Source organism: Eptatretus burgeri, chromosome 5, assembly GCF_056783735.1.
Source record: "Eptatretus burgeri isolate ZD-2024b chromosome 5, Ebu_testis_v1, whole genome shotgun sequence".
NCBI lineage: Eukaryota > Metazoa > Chordata > Myxini > Myxiniformes > Myxinidae > Eptatretus > Eptatretus burgeri.
In genome coordinates this window covers 29,897,556-29,912,555 of record NC_140965.1, presented here as the reverse complement: position 1 = coordinate 29,912,555, position 15,000 = coordinate 29,897,556, and the positions used below count along the sequence as shown (strand labels likewise).

The window sequence follows — 15,000 nt, the reverse complement described above, 5'->3', positions numbered from 1 at the left end:
AGTCACTGGGCTGAGGCCTCCAGATTGGAGGTGACGCTTTGGTGTTGGAATATGTCCAATGGAGTTCGGGGGAGTGCTCGTCATACTCTACATGTTTTAATATATATATATATATATATATATATTTTGCAGTCCTTCTGTCTGTTTGTCTGTTTGTTTGTTTGTAACCAATAAGCTCCTAGACCAGTAAACCGATCTTGATGAAACTTTACACACATATAGAACTAACATTCAGCTCCAGGATGCGCTCAGTGGCTTTCCATAAAAATGAAGAAAAAATTATATATATTTAAAAAAATTAAATTTCCATTAAGAAAAAAAAAAATTGCTTTTGAATAGTGCGCCGGCGTATTCATCGTAACAGAAGGCTTCATGGTTTAAAACGCTAGGTTTTTTTTGAAATACAAAATGTTCGTATTCGTTGACTTTTTAAACATACACATTCTCCTGTTATTTGAATTCTCGAACTGCATGCGCACGGCAACAGCTAACTGCTGATAGATCTGCTCATGAAAGAGCCAGGCAAGTGGAGTCGGCTGGAGAGAGAGAGAGCTTCACCTAACTGCAAATAGAGCATCACACCGACGGGCGAGAGAAGCACAAAACTCACGTTCCAGCTTCTAGGTCTGGGTTTTGGCAGGACATCAAGGACAGTTGCCACTGCTGCTAGAAACATTGAGTGGCTCAAGGCCGCCTTCAACTATGACCTCTCTGAGGATTACGGCAGCAAAAAGCCTTCCTTCCATAAATCTGAGGAATAAAAGAAGCCTTCCTAATTTTCTCCATACAACTAATGCCTCAGTCTAACTAACGTGAGGAAAATAGGGCAAATTTCCCAGGTATTACTGGGTACTTCAGCGAGTGTATGTATATATATATATATATATATATATATATATATATATATATATATATATATATATATATATATATATATATATATATATATATCTTGAAATGATTAATTTGTGATGATAAGGTTAAAATGCCTTTCACTAGTTGTACTGAGCCATCTTCATTTTGCTGTCATTGGATTGATTTGCCCAACTTTTGTTTTTCAGAAGGACACGTAGGGTAACCATCCTTCTTGGCTCGAACATGGAGTTCCTTAATGCTGGCCATCGTTGGTGTGTGCCACTGCCTTTACTGAAAGTGGCTTGGATGATTGTCGTGACCCTGGTTTTACTGGTCACAGGCAAGTGTTCTGCTGAGTTCTCAAATCTTGAATCCTTGAGTGTTGAGGTTGCAGTGTTGAGTACAACGGAACTGTTTCTGTTTTATTTCCACCGTTTTTATTTTTAGATTATGGTTGTTTATTTTTTTTCTTTCTTGCCTTCTTTCTTTAGCACAATTGTTGAAAATGCTCACTTAATTTGGCAGTAATTCATCTGATGTCAGCTTTTATTTATTTATTTATTTTTAAAACCAATACTGCACTGAGAATGTAAAAGCGAATGATTGGTGTTGTTGAATGCTCAAATTTGGCGAATTAACTTTTCTTTTATTATTATTATTATCATTCATTAAAACAAATTTGTTCTTGAAATTTATTTTACAAGCGTAATTTTGCAAATTCACTATGTTTTCATTATGAACCGTATAGGGCAGTAAACTCTCGTTAAGATGGATGGATTGTCCATATCGGGGAATGTTCTGCTTAACCATAAATGTTGTTTTATTTCGTTTTGCTTTCCTAACTAGATGTCACCCCCCCCCCCCCATTCCCTTGTGTCTTGCACCTGTCGCAAAAAAAGAAGTTTATTAATTGTGATAACCAAGATATTTTATCATTTTGAATGCTACTATTAAACAAGTGAATGTAGCAGTCCAAGCGCAACCAGTCAGCTGGAGCGTGTCAAACCAGATGTCATGCTCCTTTGACTTCCTTCTGAGTACCGTCCACAATCCATACAGAATTTGCATTTACAGTATTATTTACATATATTTCTGAGAATGTATTGCTTTTGACACAAAAATGTTGATCATCGCATGTCTCTGTAACGCAGTGAAAATATTTTGATGAACGAGGAGGTGAAATTGGGGGGAAATTTATATTCTGTCCATACAGAATTGGTGGCCTGTCTCCATTTTTATTCTCATTCATTCACATCCCATAAGATTGCTTCTGATAGGTGAATTTTGTGGCATTGCCAATCACAGCCATTTTTACGTGTATCACATCCCTATCCACACGTTTCAAGATGATGGCGTAACAAGAAAGCAACATAAAAAGAAAACGTTTCAACAGAATTGACCAGAAGAGTTCATGTTGAATTGCTTTGTGCATTGAAAATGATCAACTTGACACACTTTCAACACTTTACCCTCACTCGGCATCACAATTTGACATGGCTCGTGTAGGCTTTGTATATACACATCGTTTCGGTAGCAATAGCCCAGCAGTATGTCCAAAACACTAATGAAATACACAGGATGGCCTGTGTGCAACAGCTTAGAACTTAATTTTATAGTGTATGAAAATATCCAACTTGACTTCAGTGTATTGATGGAGCTACAGCAGGTGAACGGAGCATGATGCACTGGGTTGTGTAAACATCACAAGCAGCACGTACCAATCAAGTTTGTTTTCTCTGTCAGATAGATATTTGTGGAATGATGATTACAGATGTGTCACATTGTATTTAAATTGACATAGGCCCTCACTTTCATCACGGGACTCCACTTTGGGGCCCCATTGTTACAAATCCCAGGATGAGAAAACGTATATTCACTGTAATAAAAATAATTACTATTCTTTTTGTTATCTACTATAAATGGGTGAGGTGTGTGTGTGTGTGTGTGTGTGTGTGTGTGTGTGTGTGTGTGTGGCATGTTATTTGTGGAGCTCTACTGGACCTTTCTGATGTGGAACGTGATACATCAAAATGATTGTCATAACCTCCTGAGTTGATTAAGCCAATTAACTACAAAGAACCCGGATATATTCCTATGTCTTAAACGCATGCCATGTTTAGGTGGATTTAGCAACATGGCATTCTCATTACAAAATAAATAACAAAAAGAATGATCCATTGTAACAAAGCATATATTCATTCATACTAATACGACGAACAACAATAATAATAGTAGTAGTATCATTTGGCAATAATAATAATGAACATTTCATCTCCGCCCGGGCCCACGCACGTCTGGGTTTGGTGAAAGGCAAGCTAATGCTCAAGCAGTACAGCAGGCGGGTATGCTGCAAGGCTGTGAAGAGCCATGGAAATTTGGGCCAACGGTAGTTATTATAAATGCATTATTTCATTAAAAAAAACCCTCAAAATCCTGAGTTGGAAATTCAAACCCACAACTTTACTAAGTCGAAGATAACACATGATCCAATTTTTCTCATTTGTTTTGAATATGCAGTTGAAAAGCATTAAATGCCAAAATGTATTTACAATCAGGTTAGAGTTATTTGTCGGTCCTTCTATAGAAAATATCAATAGCAGCATTGTCAGATCAGCAATTCATTCCATCTGTCGCATTGTTTCTGCCTTTAGAAACAACAAATTGTATTTCCATTAGAACGGATTGTAATTTGCTTCAAATATTTAATGCAATAATGCATTTGACTTGTGTCGTGCTCCCATCTGAGCACTCAGCTAATGATGCTGGGGTCCCAAACTAAAATCCAATACACAGTATTGTGTTTTGTCCATTGTCTACTTACGTCTTTATAATTAACGTAAAACTATGTTGATGACCTAATGACGGTCTTCCGTGTAAATTATTTGCAGGTTTCGCTTTGAGCCTTGGTTATGGTGGAAAAATAATTAGTGAGAGCTCTTCGTTGGATTTTGCAAAGAATCAGAAAGTTGGTTAAATTGATTTGATACCTTAGCAGCAATGGAGGTAAGAGTTAATACTTAGTAGAGTAAGAGACTAACGGGAGAGGTTTTGTTTGGTAAAGAGAGTTGTATATATTTTTGTAAATATTTTAGTTCAGGGAAATGGTTTAATTGTTGAGGTTGAGATGGTGGTTAATGAACTTTAAAAATTACCATGCCGTTTTGAGGTTTGCTTGTAAATGCTTTTATTGCTGTTTTGCAGGCACAATGCCCGCATTGGCCCAGGGACCTGACAGCATGCTTGTTGGTGGTGACAGCTTGGGAAAGCCCACAGAAGCAAAGGAGGATTGTGCAGGGAAGGAAGGGAAAGGGGGAGAGGGAGCACAGCCAGCCAGGGATCTTCTTTGTTATTGTAGTCAACACTGTCCTCCTGATGTCATCAATAGCACGTGCAGGTACACCTTTTGGGTTCGATACTTTTTTATTTTCTATTTGATTTGACCTAACTCATCTCACATTGTGATCATTTACACGGCTTGTCTCAAACGTCTTTTTGCTTTTTGTTGTGTGAATTTATTGGCATGCATATCTTCACGATTATTGGAAGCATTAAAACAGCACGTTGACAAATTTACATTGCGTTCCTTCAAACACTGACACTCCGTTCTTCTCATTCCATTCTCGTGACATCCCTTTCGCTAAAAATTTATTTATTTATTTATTTATTATTGGCTGGCTTGTAAGCTGTTATGGTGTGCCAAAGTGCTCAATTCCTTTCTGCAGGACGAGCGGATATTGTTTTGCCATTGTGGAGTTAGATGAATTAGGTGAGATCATCATGACTGCTGGGTGCATGAAGCGTGAAGGCTCCGAGTTTCAGTGCCGGGTGAGATGGAAAATAATGAGTGTGGTTTTAGTCCTTATTAATCATTATATTTTTTTTGAGGAAATGTATAGTTTCGTTTGTGCCAATATGGAAGAAGAAGGGTGATGTTCAAAATCTGGGGAAGTACAGAGGCATTACTCTTCTAAGTCACGTCATGGAAGTACTAGAGAGGACTCTGAATGGGAAGATGAGGAAGAGTTTTGAAATGGAGATCGGCAAAGAGCAACAGGGATTTAGAAAGGGGAGGAGGATGACAGAGGGGATGTTCACACTGAAACAGCTGGTGAAGAAGAAATTGAAGGTGCAAGTAGAAATGGCATTGCGATTGGTGGAGCTGGGGAAGGCCTATAACGAGTGGCGTGCAGAGGTGTGGTAATGCCCGGGACAAATCTTGATTGTTTGCCCCAAAGACTCAAGTATAAGGCCTAATATACTGAGAAATATTATGAGAAAGGAAAACATTTTGAATATATAAACACAGATGAAACATGAAATAAACGCTTTATTCGATTTTAATATAAATCAATCAAATTTATTAAGTTCTTTTCCCCAAATGATACTTCCTGTCGCAAAACACCTGAACTACTTCACTTTTTACATCAGCTGTGAGAAATTATTTTTCAATGCTTATTAAAGCCAGGTCGGTCAGTCGCTCCTGTGACATAGAAGACCTCAGATATGTTTTTATTAATTTCAGTTTTGAAAATGACCTTTCACAGCTTGCGACTGAAAATGCGATTGTAAGCAGGAATCTGGATGAAACACACAGCGTCGGAAAGACATCCCTCCCATAGTGCAGTAAAGACTCCAGAGCATCTTTAGGATCAGGGGGAACTCTATTCCCTCCAGCTTGAAGGAGCATCACAAAATCAATAATTTCGTCATATAACTGAATTGCAACCACATCATTGTCATAATAATTTGCAAAGTCTGAACATTCCTTTTTAAAATTTCTTTCTTTCTTGTTCATCTTCAATCACTTCTGAATTCAAGTTCAGAAGAAAAGAAAATCGGTCACTGAGTCTTTGAAGACGGACACTGCGGTCTTCAATTTCAGTTTTTAATCTGTTCACAATCTCTACCATTACTCTATTCATTTCTTCTTGTGCCGTCAGTCCACTATCTCTTGCTGACTCTCCAGGCATTATTCTACTTCTCCTTGTTCGTGCAACTGGTATTCCCCAATTTTCACAATATTCATTGGCTAAATCTATTGCATTGTGGATAATTTCGTCATTCTTCAAATTCAAGATATGAATAAGTCCTCTCAGATCACAAGAAGCTTCATGGAACCCCATTTTCGGATCCTGCAAACGTTTTGAGACTTTCTCCACTGATGATAAAACTGAGTACCAAAAATTTAATAAAGCTATAAACGGGAACTGTTGAATAGAGTTCAGTAGCGATCCTGCATCAGATTTAGTTTCCCTTGAAAATTCTCCTTCCAGCAGGTGTTGAAGGCTTGCAATAACGTTGTCACACTCTTCGTGGGATTACTTGCACAGCATCATGGCTGGAACTCCATCTTGTGTCACACTGTCTTTTCACAGTCCGAGTGACAAAAAATTTTAACACTTCCCAACGAGAAGTAGATGAAGAAAAAAAAGTAAAGTTTTTCCAGAATGCCAAAAAATGTAACAACAACAGGTTGCACCTCACTTGCATGGACACAGGCCAAATTGAGGCTGTGGTTCTCGCTGTTCACAAACACATCTTTTGGGTTAACTTCAAGAATTTTTTTGTTGAACACCTCCTCTCACTCCAGCCATAACTGCTGTGTTATCATATTCTTGACCACGACAGTCATTCATGGAAATTTTGTCTTCTTCCAATTTTTCCTGAATTTTATTTACCAGGCTGACAGCATCTTTCTTGTTGACTTGAAAAAATCCCAGAAATGTCTCCTTTATTTCTACTTTTCTGTTTTCATCAATATGAACATAACCCAGAATTTCAGAAACCTGATCTTCATGGGCAATATCTGGAGTTGAATCCAGCATTATGCTAAAATATTTTGCGTCCTCAATTTCAGAAATTATATTTTTCTTGACAGTTTCACCAAGAGGATTGATTATTTCGTTTTGAATTCTGTTGGACAAGTCGGTGACACTTTTTGGTTTCTCTTTCCCTCTCTGCAAGTGTTTTGCTAAGATGTCATCATATTTGGCCAAAAGTCTGATTATTGCGAGAACATTTCCTGTATTTTCACTGACTGTCTCCCCTGGCTCTGATAACTCAGATATTCCTTCTCCTCGATGTTCACGATAGGCCAGATTCTGTTTTGCCAGAAAGGATATAACCTCGACAATCCGTTCAGTTATAGCTTTCCATCTTTTCTTTTCAGCAGACATTTGCTGTTGAAGTTCAGCATCGATCGTAGTTGAATGATGGAGTCGAACGACGAGGTTCAGGTATTCCCTCATGTGAGCTCTATGAGAAGGGCTTTTCTCATGGTCAGGTATTCTTGGATTTAATTTTCTCCAAGTGGAGAAACCGTCTTCCTTTCCAAAGTTTGACACAGACGACAAAGGCTCCTTTGAAAACAAAACAGTAGCATGCTTTCCGATATGGAGAGTATAACAACCATTTTCTCTCCACAATTTCTCCATTTGTGGAAACTTTATCAAACCACTGTTTGGAAAATGATCTCACATCCTTCTCAGCAAATGGACCACTTTTATTCTGATATCTTTCAGGGCCATGTTGTAATATTGTCATCTTCAAATGATCTGGAATCGGTTTCTTCAAACAGCCAAAATCGCTTCTTTGCAAAAAATATGATAAAATCTTCTTTATTTTCTTCACATGGATCATCATCCTGACAACGAGACTGAGGAGAGAGAGTATTATGTTCTGACCGAGCTGAATCCGTATCAGAAAAATCTTTCTCTGCACCCACATCATCTTTTACTTCTCCAGGTTCTCCTACTTCTTCTTTACTTCTTTTTATCCATGCATCTAATGCCCCTCTTTGATGGGACTCATCTTCGACTCTGCCCCTCTTTTTTTCCTGTTCTGTGCTCCACTCGGTTGTACTTTCTTCATCTGAGACATCTGAAAAAAAAAAAAATATATATATATATATATGTATGTACAAAGTGATTACTAACTTACACACTTCTGAGACAAGCTTATTTTCTCTTGAACGGACATTCATTCTTGTATTTGTAGATAATAAGAGAACAAAAAATCTTAATTGGAGAGAAAACCATTAAACCATTAAATTTAAAACAATAATATTGTTATAGATAACAGCTCCACCACCAACTCCCTGCGCGTTGCCAACGCGGATTTTTATAGCCCGAGGGGAGAAGCCGTTGGAGGTTTTGCCACCCGAAATCGGCGCTTCCCCCTTTCACCTCTGAACCTTCACCCCAGGCTGGCTCCGCCCCTTTCACCTCTGATTGGCTGGGCTTTTCCAGGGTAAAGCCCGTCTTGATCCGTTTATGCAAAACGGCTGATTGCACACGGATGCTGGAATGTGGCTCCTCCTGTTGCGCCGCGAGTTCGTAACAACGGAATTTTGCCGCTGTTTGCTGAGGAGGGCGCTGTGTTGTGGAGATGGCGTGGTTGTGGAGAATGAACTATAATGCAATAATTTTGAAACTCGATAATAATAAGCACATGGAATACTCGTAACATTTCTTTTTCTATCTCAAAAACCGTAAGACGCATGAGAAAATGGGAAGAAATGGTAAACCATCGGTCAGTTGCAGACGGATAAACCATATTTAATTTATTTGTTCCTTCGTATCAAATTATTTCACACTGACTCTCCACTGATAATTTTCTGCAAATTATATCATGGACTTGCAAATTAGTGGTATCTGTATTCGAATATTAACATGTTAATGAATAAATGTCTCCTATTCCGAGATTAAATGCCGTAGCAGTCCTCTGATCATCCAGGTTTCACTCTTACTACATCCCACGTAAATATTTCATTAAATATCACCAAAAAACCTATAAAAAACGTAGTTGCACCCGTTCTAGAGCTATTCACTGACCTGAGTAGGTAAAATAACTAATCTAGTTGCACAAAAAGCTGAAGAAAAGACGAGTTATGACTCGAGGAAACGCAGGAACGAACAGCCACATCTGCTTGTTGCTTTTGATGGTTGCACCACGTACATCATGCGCATGCGTGGGGGGATGGGGAGAAGCACCATTTTCTCTCGACAGAAAGGGTACACCATGTTAAAGGAATGAAGGGCTAACAACTGCCTCTGCAGTGCGGTGAGCCTCCAAAAATTGATTTATCACCGCTGAAATTTTAAAATTACTATCTTATTTCCTTCTCTGATTGAATGCTCCCATCCAATGGATGCCCGGGGCCAACACACCGTCGCCCCCCCCCCTCTGCACGCCACTGCCTATAACACTGTCCTGAGAGAGATTGTGATGGCAACACTGTGACGGATGGGAGTGCCAGAAGCAGAAGTTAGGTTGGTGGAGGGATGTACAAGGGAACAAAGAGAAGAGTTTTGGTTGTTCCTCGAGTATCAGAGGAGTTCAGCATGAACATCGGTTTGAAGCAGGGAAGCACTCTCATCCCACTCATGTTTATCATGGTGATAGAGTTGGCAAGGAGGATGGTAGAAATGAAGGGTATTCTGGGGAGGGTGTTGTACATGGATGATCTGGCTGTTGTGGTGGAGAGTAGGTGGGAGATGCAGGAGCTACTGGGGGAGTGGAAGGAGGGAAATAGGTTTGATTATTTGGTGGGAACAGTGACCGGGGATGGTAGGTGTGGAGGATGGTACAGGCGGGTGCAAATACATGGGGTAGGGTGGAGGGAATGATAGCAGACAGTAGACTAGAATGGCACTTGATAGAGTGCATACATCCACCAGGCTGGACAGGTTTTGTATCTCATTGATAGGCGACATCTGCATCCGGACATTAATCACAATGTAATCGGCTTGTTCTTGTCATATACCCAACTCATCCACCAAGGTTTGTCAAAACTCATCCACAACTTTTTGAAATATAGCGCTATATATTGTTTTTGGCCCCATCTCTCATGAGTGAAGAATCACTTACAAATTAAAAAAGATTCTCTTATCCGGATTCAGATCTTCACTAAAATGGAATCTATTCTTCCTTGTCACACACCCGAACTGTCCACAAAGTTTCGTCCAAACTCATCCACAACCCTTTGAGATATTGTGGTACATATTGTTTTTATCCCTATCACTCAATGACGAAGAGTCACTAAGGAAATGAAAAAATTCTTGGATCTGGATACGGCTACAGATCTTCACAAAAATCAAATAAATTCGTTATTGTCACACATCCAACCTATCCACCAAGTTTCATACTAATCCGTCCATAACTTTTGAGATATTCTGCTCAAAAAACAAACACGGACAAACAAGCAGGTTAAAACAAGCCGGAAGGCGGCGATGGGTCGACGAGCATGGAAACTATAAGATATAGAGCAAAATGGATGTCATATAGCGATAGGGAATCACCTTATGATTATGCATATCAAATCTCATCCAGTTCCATCCACTGATAACTACTCGGTATCCATTTGAATGAAAAGTACCAAAAATGCGGTTTGAAATCGGAAATCCCCAAAGTTCGAGGGGGTGCTGTGGGTGAACAATGATCTAAATCGAAAATCCGGCTCGATTATTTGTGCACAATGTATTCCAGACGATTAGTGTGAATTTTCATGACCATCCGACCATAACCCTAGGAGGAGTAGCATTTGGCGCGAAGGCACCTCCAGCTCTCGCATATTATCGATTTTTGCACTAATTGACCTTTGACCCCTGACCTAAGCGAAATCGGTCAATATGTCCTGAAGCAAAGTTGTAGTACTCATTGAGTACCATGAACCTGCAAAGTTTCATTCGTATCGATGCACTCACCTGGTCGCTAGGGGGCCTTCAATTTTCGTCAATTTTCGCGCATACCCTAATTTTAGGGGGCGCTGGGTGGGTAAAGTATTCCATATATCACAAAAACCGGAATATATTTGATAGAGCATCACCTGTAGATCATTCGTGCCAAATTTCATAACCCTACGTGGGATAATGGCTTTCGGAATTGATTTCGCGTGAACGGTACCGATTTTGAAGGTTTTTCGGTTGTTGCTAGGGAACCAAAGCGTCCCCAGCAACCATCACAATTTCCAAAGCACGAGGTCATAAGATGTACCTACCACCCGAGTTTGGTCAAAATCCACCCACGTTTTCTACCAATTATGCTGATGACAAACGAACAAACATCCAAACAAATATCCAAACAAACAGACAATTACTGACAATAAGGGTCACCTATTTCGGCGACCCAATATAACCTCCGTCCATCTTCAGTGGCAGGGATAAATATCAAGGAAATTGAAAGGGAAAGTTCTGGGGTCTACCTTCATGGTCTGGAGATGATGGCACTGCCAGAGAGACAACAACAGAGGCTACATGACTGTGAGAATAACTGGGTCAGGAGGATTGCAGGAGTGAAGAGGGTGGATAGAAGGAGGATGGATGAACTGAGGGAGGAGATTGGTGTGCAACAAGTTTGACAGGAAGATTGGGAAAAGACTGGTCAAGTGGAGCGGATGGGGGAAGAGAGAATGGCAAAGAGAGCAAATAGGTTGAGGGAGCGAGGTAGGAGGAAAAGAGGCTGACCGTGGAAAGAGTTGGCTGAGGATAGAGGGAAGTGGAGGAGTATCATGGTCAAGGCAGGGCAGGAGATTGGTACCATTGGACCTCACTCCTTATAAAGTGAAGAGAAGGTGAAGAAGTATCGTTCGCTTTTGTATTTTAAATTATTTATTCATTTATTAATTTATTTTTACAGCACCACTGCCTTTTGCTTGATGGGATAATTGGAGGAATGTTTTGATGAGCTCACCAAAACAGACCCTTACAAAAATCTCTTCTGATTTCTCATGAAATCTGATCAGATCTTACAACTAAAATTAAATATTTTGGGAGCAAATCCAAAATATGACGTCAGGCCTATTTATTTCATTTACGAGGGCCATCCCAAAAGTTCCGTCACCCAGCTCGTAATTTTACAAGCAAAAGGTCGAGGTGGTTGCAAGAACACACACACACACATTATTTTCTGAAAAGTCTGGTCAATATCAAGCTACTCTCACTTTGTTTTGGGAATTTAAATTGTTGCATCTGGTTCCAAGGTCAGAGCAATAACAGCTTCAGAAAAGAAGGCATCTGTAAAAAGGCATTAAATTTGTGGTGATGCGCAAGAAAATCTTTTTATTAAAGTCAGCACTTCTGAACTGTTCAGTGATTGTTATCATCCTCTCTGGAAGGGAAAGTGGATATGCCTGATGGATTGTGTCCAGGCAGTCCTGCCACCGGATGATATGAAGACACTGTCACTTATTAACGATCTCTCACTTTGAGATTAATGTTTTGCAATCCGAGAACTCATGAAAGAGTTGGCAATACTCGAGTAAGCAGCAGATTGCATTATCACTGACAATCTCAGAAATATTTATTTGTATTGATCAGCTGAAACTGAACCAGCTGGGCTCTGTGTTAACAGCAGCTTTGGCATTTCCATCAGGATGGTGACAATTCCTTGGAATGCATCACTGTGGATGAAACCAAGTGCCGCAGCGATGAAACAGAACAAAACATTGCAGTCGTTTGATGGACAGGCCATAAGTTTTGTCACCTCACATGTACAGTACGCGGCATAGGTGCTACGATTGAGCGACCTGTCTTTCATTCATCAGAGTAGATAGGACGTCCAAAATAGGCCAAACACCAAATTTTGATAAATTTCATTTGGAATAACAATGAATGGTGACTCCCACGAAGGTGATTTTCATGATCGGCTGAGACCTGTAGTATGAAAAAAAAAAAGCGTTCTATCCTCCTGAGAAATGCCATCTTCCTTCATTTCAATTCCCATACCACATGCAAAACGCAATCTCTTTGACATTTCCGAGTCCTGGGAGTGGGAAGTTTTGCTTTGCGCACCGTATTGCTCAGATTTGAGACCACGTGAGTTTCAGTTGTTCCCAAAAATGAAAATAAATTTGCACCTAGAGGAGGACGTGGTGCATGTGTTTAGGAAGTCACTGCTTCTGGACAAAATGCACCGAAGAGGATGGATATGCTGTACATGATTAAACTTTGTCAATGGGACAATGTCTCTTGGGAAAGATTGAGTGTCGTAACTTTTTTTTTTCCGATGATTATGTCATTTGCAAAAGTTCGCTGAATACAAAAGGATTGATTAACAACGTCTTACACATGCAGTTCACATTGCTTTCTGACTCATGAACATTTTTCTTTGCACTGCTAACGTTTTTACACACCGTCTCGCGGAGTAGTTCATGTGATATGGTACGACAGTGGAACCGTTTCATAAAAGCCTTTTATTATCATCGATTTGTTTTCATTTTCTTTTCCAGCATAGATGTCTTTTCGAGCACAAGTGTAGCTGTTGAGTGAATCTTATCTAATATTCCAATCCAATAATATGTTCTGATGGGAATTTGCAGGACTCACCCAATTCTCGCTTCCCCCGAACCATCGAGTGCTGCACAGAGTCCGATTTCTGCAACCGTTTTCTGCAACCCACATTGCCACCGCCATCGTCTCCAATAGGTGCAGATCATTTGACCGTTTGAGAAGCTCATTTTCAGGGTCAACTGTAATTGAATTGCTGGGACACTGCATTTTGACATCGTGCAGTTGAAAAAGGTTTTTGAAAGATCTCAAGGGGTGCTAGGACTGTGAGCAAAATTATATTTTTTTTCAATGGTCAACCCAGTTCTGTGCATTAATTTTTTATGGGAAATTTTTCTTTTATTTTGTTCAGGTTTTTTCGACTCGATCATCCATCGAATGGCTTTATTTGCAGCTGCTGCAGTGTTCATGGTTTTGTTTCTCATTTTAATGGTCATGCTTTACATCAGGTAAGTGAAGTCATTTAATCCCATTCGTATAAATATAATTGATCTTTGCAGTGTGAAACATTTATTTCATTTTATTTTATTTATTTGCTCATTTATGTATTTTACTCCCTTTGAGCTTGATGAACTCTCGCTGTAACCCACATTTTGATTCCTGAAACGACGTGTGCTTGTTGAGATCATGGGTATTGTTATTGTGTATGTAGTGCAACTGTAAGTTGTCACTTGCAATGCTCAACACTAACTTTTGTATCCCCAGCCTGTATATGGAATGGGTAGCTTTTAGACTTTATCTGGCCAACTATTCGTACTGCGAGTATGTGGACAATACCATTATGATTCTTTTAAGCCCTTGCCGGCACGCAGGGGGTTGTCTGGTCCATACAGATCATCTTAATCAATGATAACCACTGCAGCTTTGCATGAAAAATAACAACTATGTTTGAGGTTAAGATATTTCAAGTTTATTAAACTTCCAGGTAGTTAAATCGACTTGTCCTTTGAACAGCTTTATTGATGTTTTCACTTGTCCGACACACAAAATTGCTCGTCTCCGACAGTCGTCCGACCGTTAATGTTGAGCGCTGACTTGACGTAAAAATATTTCAAACGCAGTATAATTATTATTCTATGATTGTTGGTAACACCTTACATAATGCTGGAGCATCCATCGAATGGCTTTATTTGCAGCTTCATGATTATTAGGAGTGCATGATTATTAGTTTCATAGCAAACTCAACTGGGGATCTGGATGTCAGGTTTATTCAAATGCAAAGTATATTCTGCTATGAGCAAGGAAATATAAGGGTTTAATATAACTTTGAACACCTCTTGAATCCACTTTTAATATTAATGGAGTTTGCTTTCTGTCTTCCACCATCTCCTCTCCGGCCTCACTTCCCATGCTCTCTCTGCGATTTGTCCCCACTATATTTCCACAGGGCGCTCAAGGTCCGCCAGCAACCCCCTTCTGGTAAAACTACCAAAATCACGAATCACTGCTCACCTTCGTTCTTTCAATCCTCTTTTTTCCCACCTTTGGAATAAACTCCCACACTCTCTTCAATCCCATTCTTCCCTCCAGGCCTTCAAAACAGCTGTTCACCACCACCTCTTACCTTCCCCTATCCAAAACCTCGATCTTTTCTACCCCCGTTAATCCACCCCAAATCCACTTCCTTCAAATTCCCTGCTTTCCTTCCTGAAAGTCCCTGTCGTGTCCATCTTGTATACCTCATGTTCCCCACCCCATCCCTCTCCCTTCTCTCTCTCACAGATCTCCGAATATCTCTGTTCCCCACTGTTTTGTCTTCCCTCTCACACCCCTCTTGTCTCCTGCCCCCTTTGTTGTGTGTTAGCTCTCATACGAACCTCGACAACGTATACAACAAAAAAAAGCATGTACTTACATTTGG

The 15,000-nt window shown here is 39.9% G+C and overlaps 1 protein-coding gene across 5 annotated transcripts in view; it reads left to right on the top strand.

Annotated features, from left to right (window-relative positions):
* Positions 1–15,000, top strand: part of LOC147026141 (bone morphogenetic protein receptor type-1B-like) — a 102,044-nt gene that overhangs the window by 46,751 nt on the left and 40,293 nt on the right. For all 5 annotated transcript variants that reach the window (XM_085881264.1, XM_085881261.1, XM_085881263.1 and 2 more), the window contains 5 exons: positions 1,062–1,195; positions 4,057–4,249; positions 4,578–4,680; positions 13,172–13,277; positions 13,492–13,588. In XM_085881264.1, the coding sequence (XP_085737390.1) occupies positions 1,099–1,195; positions 4,057–4,249; positions 4,578–4,680; positions 13,172–13,277; positions 13,492–13,588 (596 nt within the window). In that variant the 5' untranslated portion in view covers positions 1,062–1,098. The remainder of the gene's footprint in view (positions 1–1,061; positions 1,196–4,056; positions 4,250–4,577; positions 4,681–13,171; positions 13,278–13,491; positions 13,589–15,000) is intronic.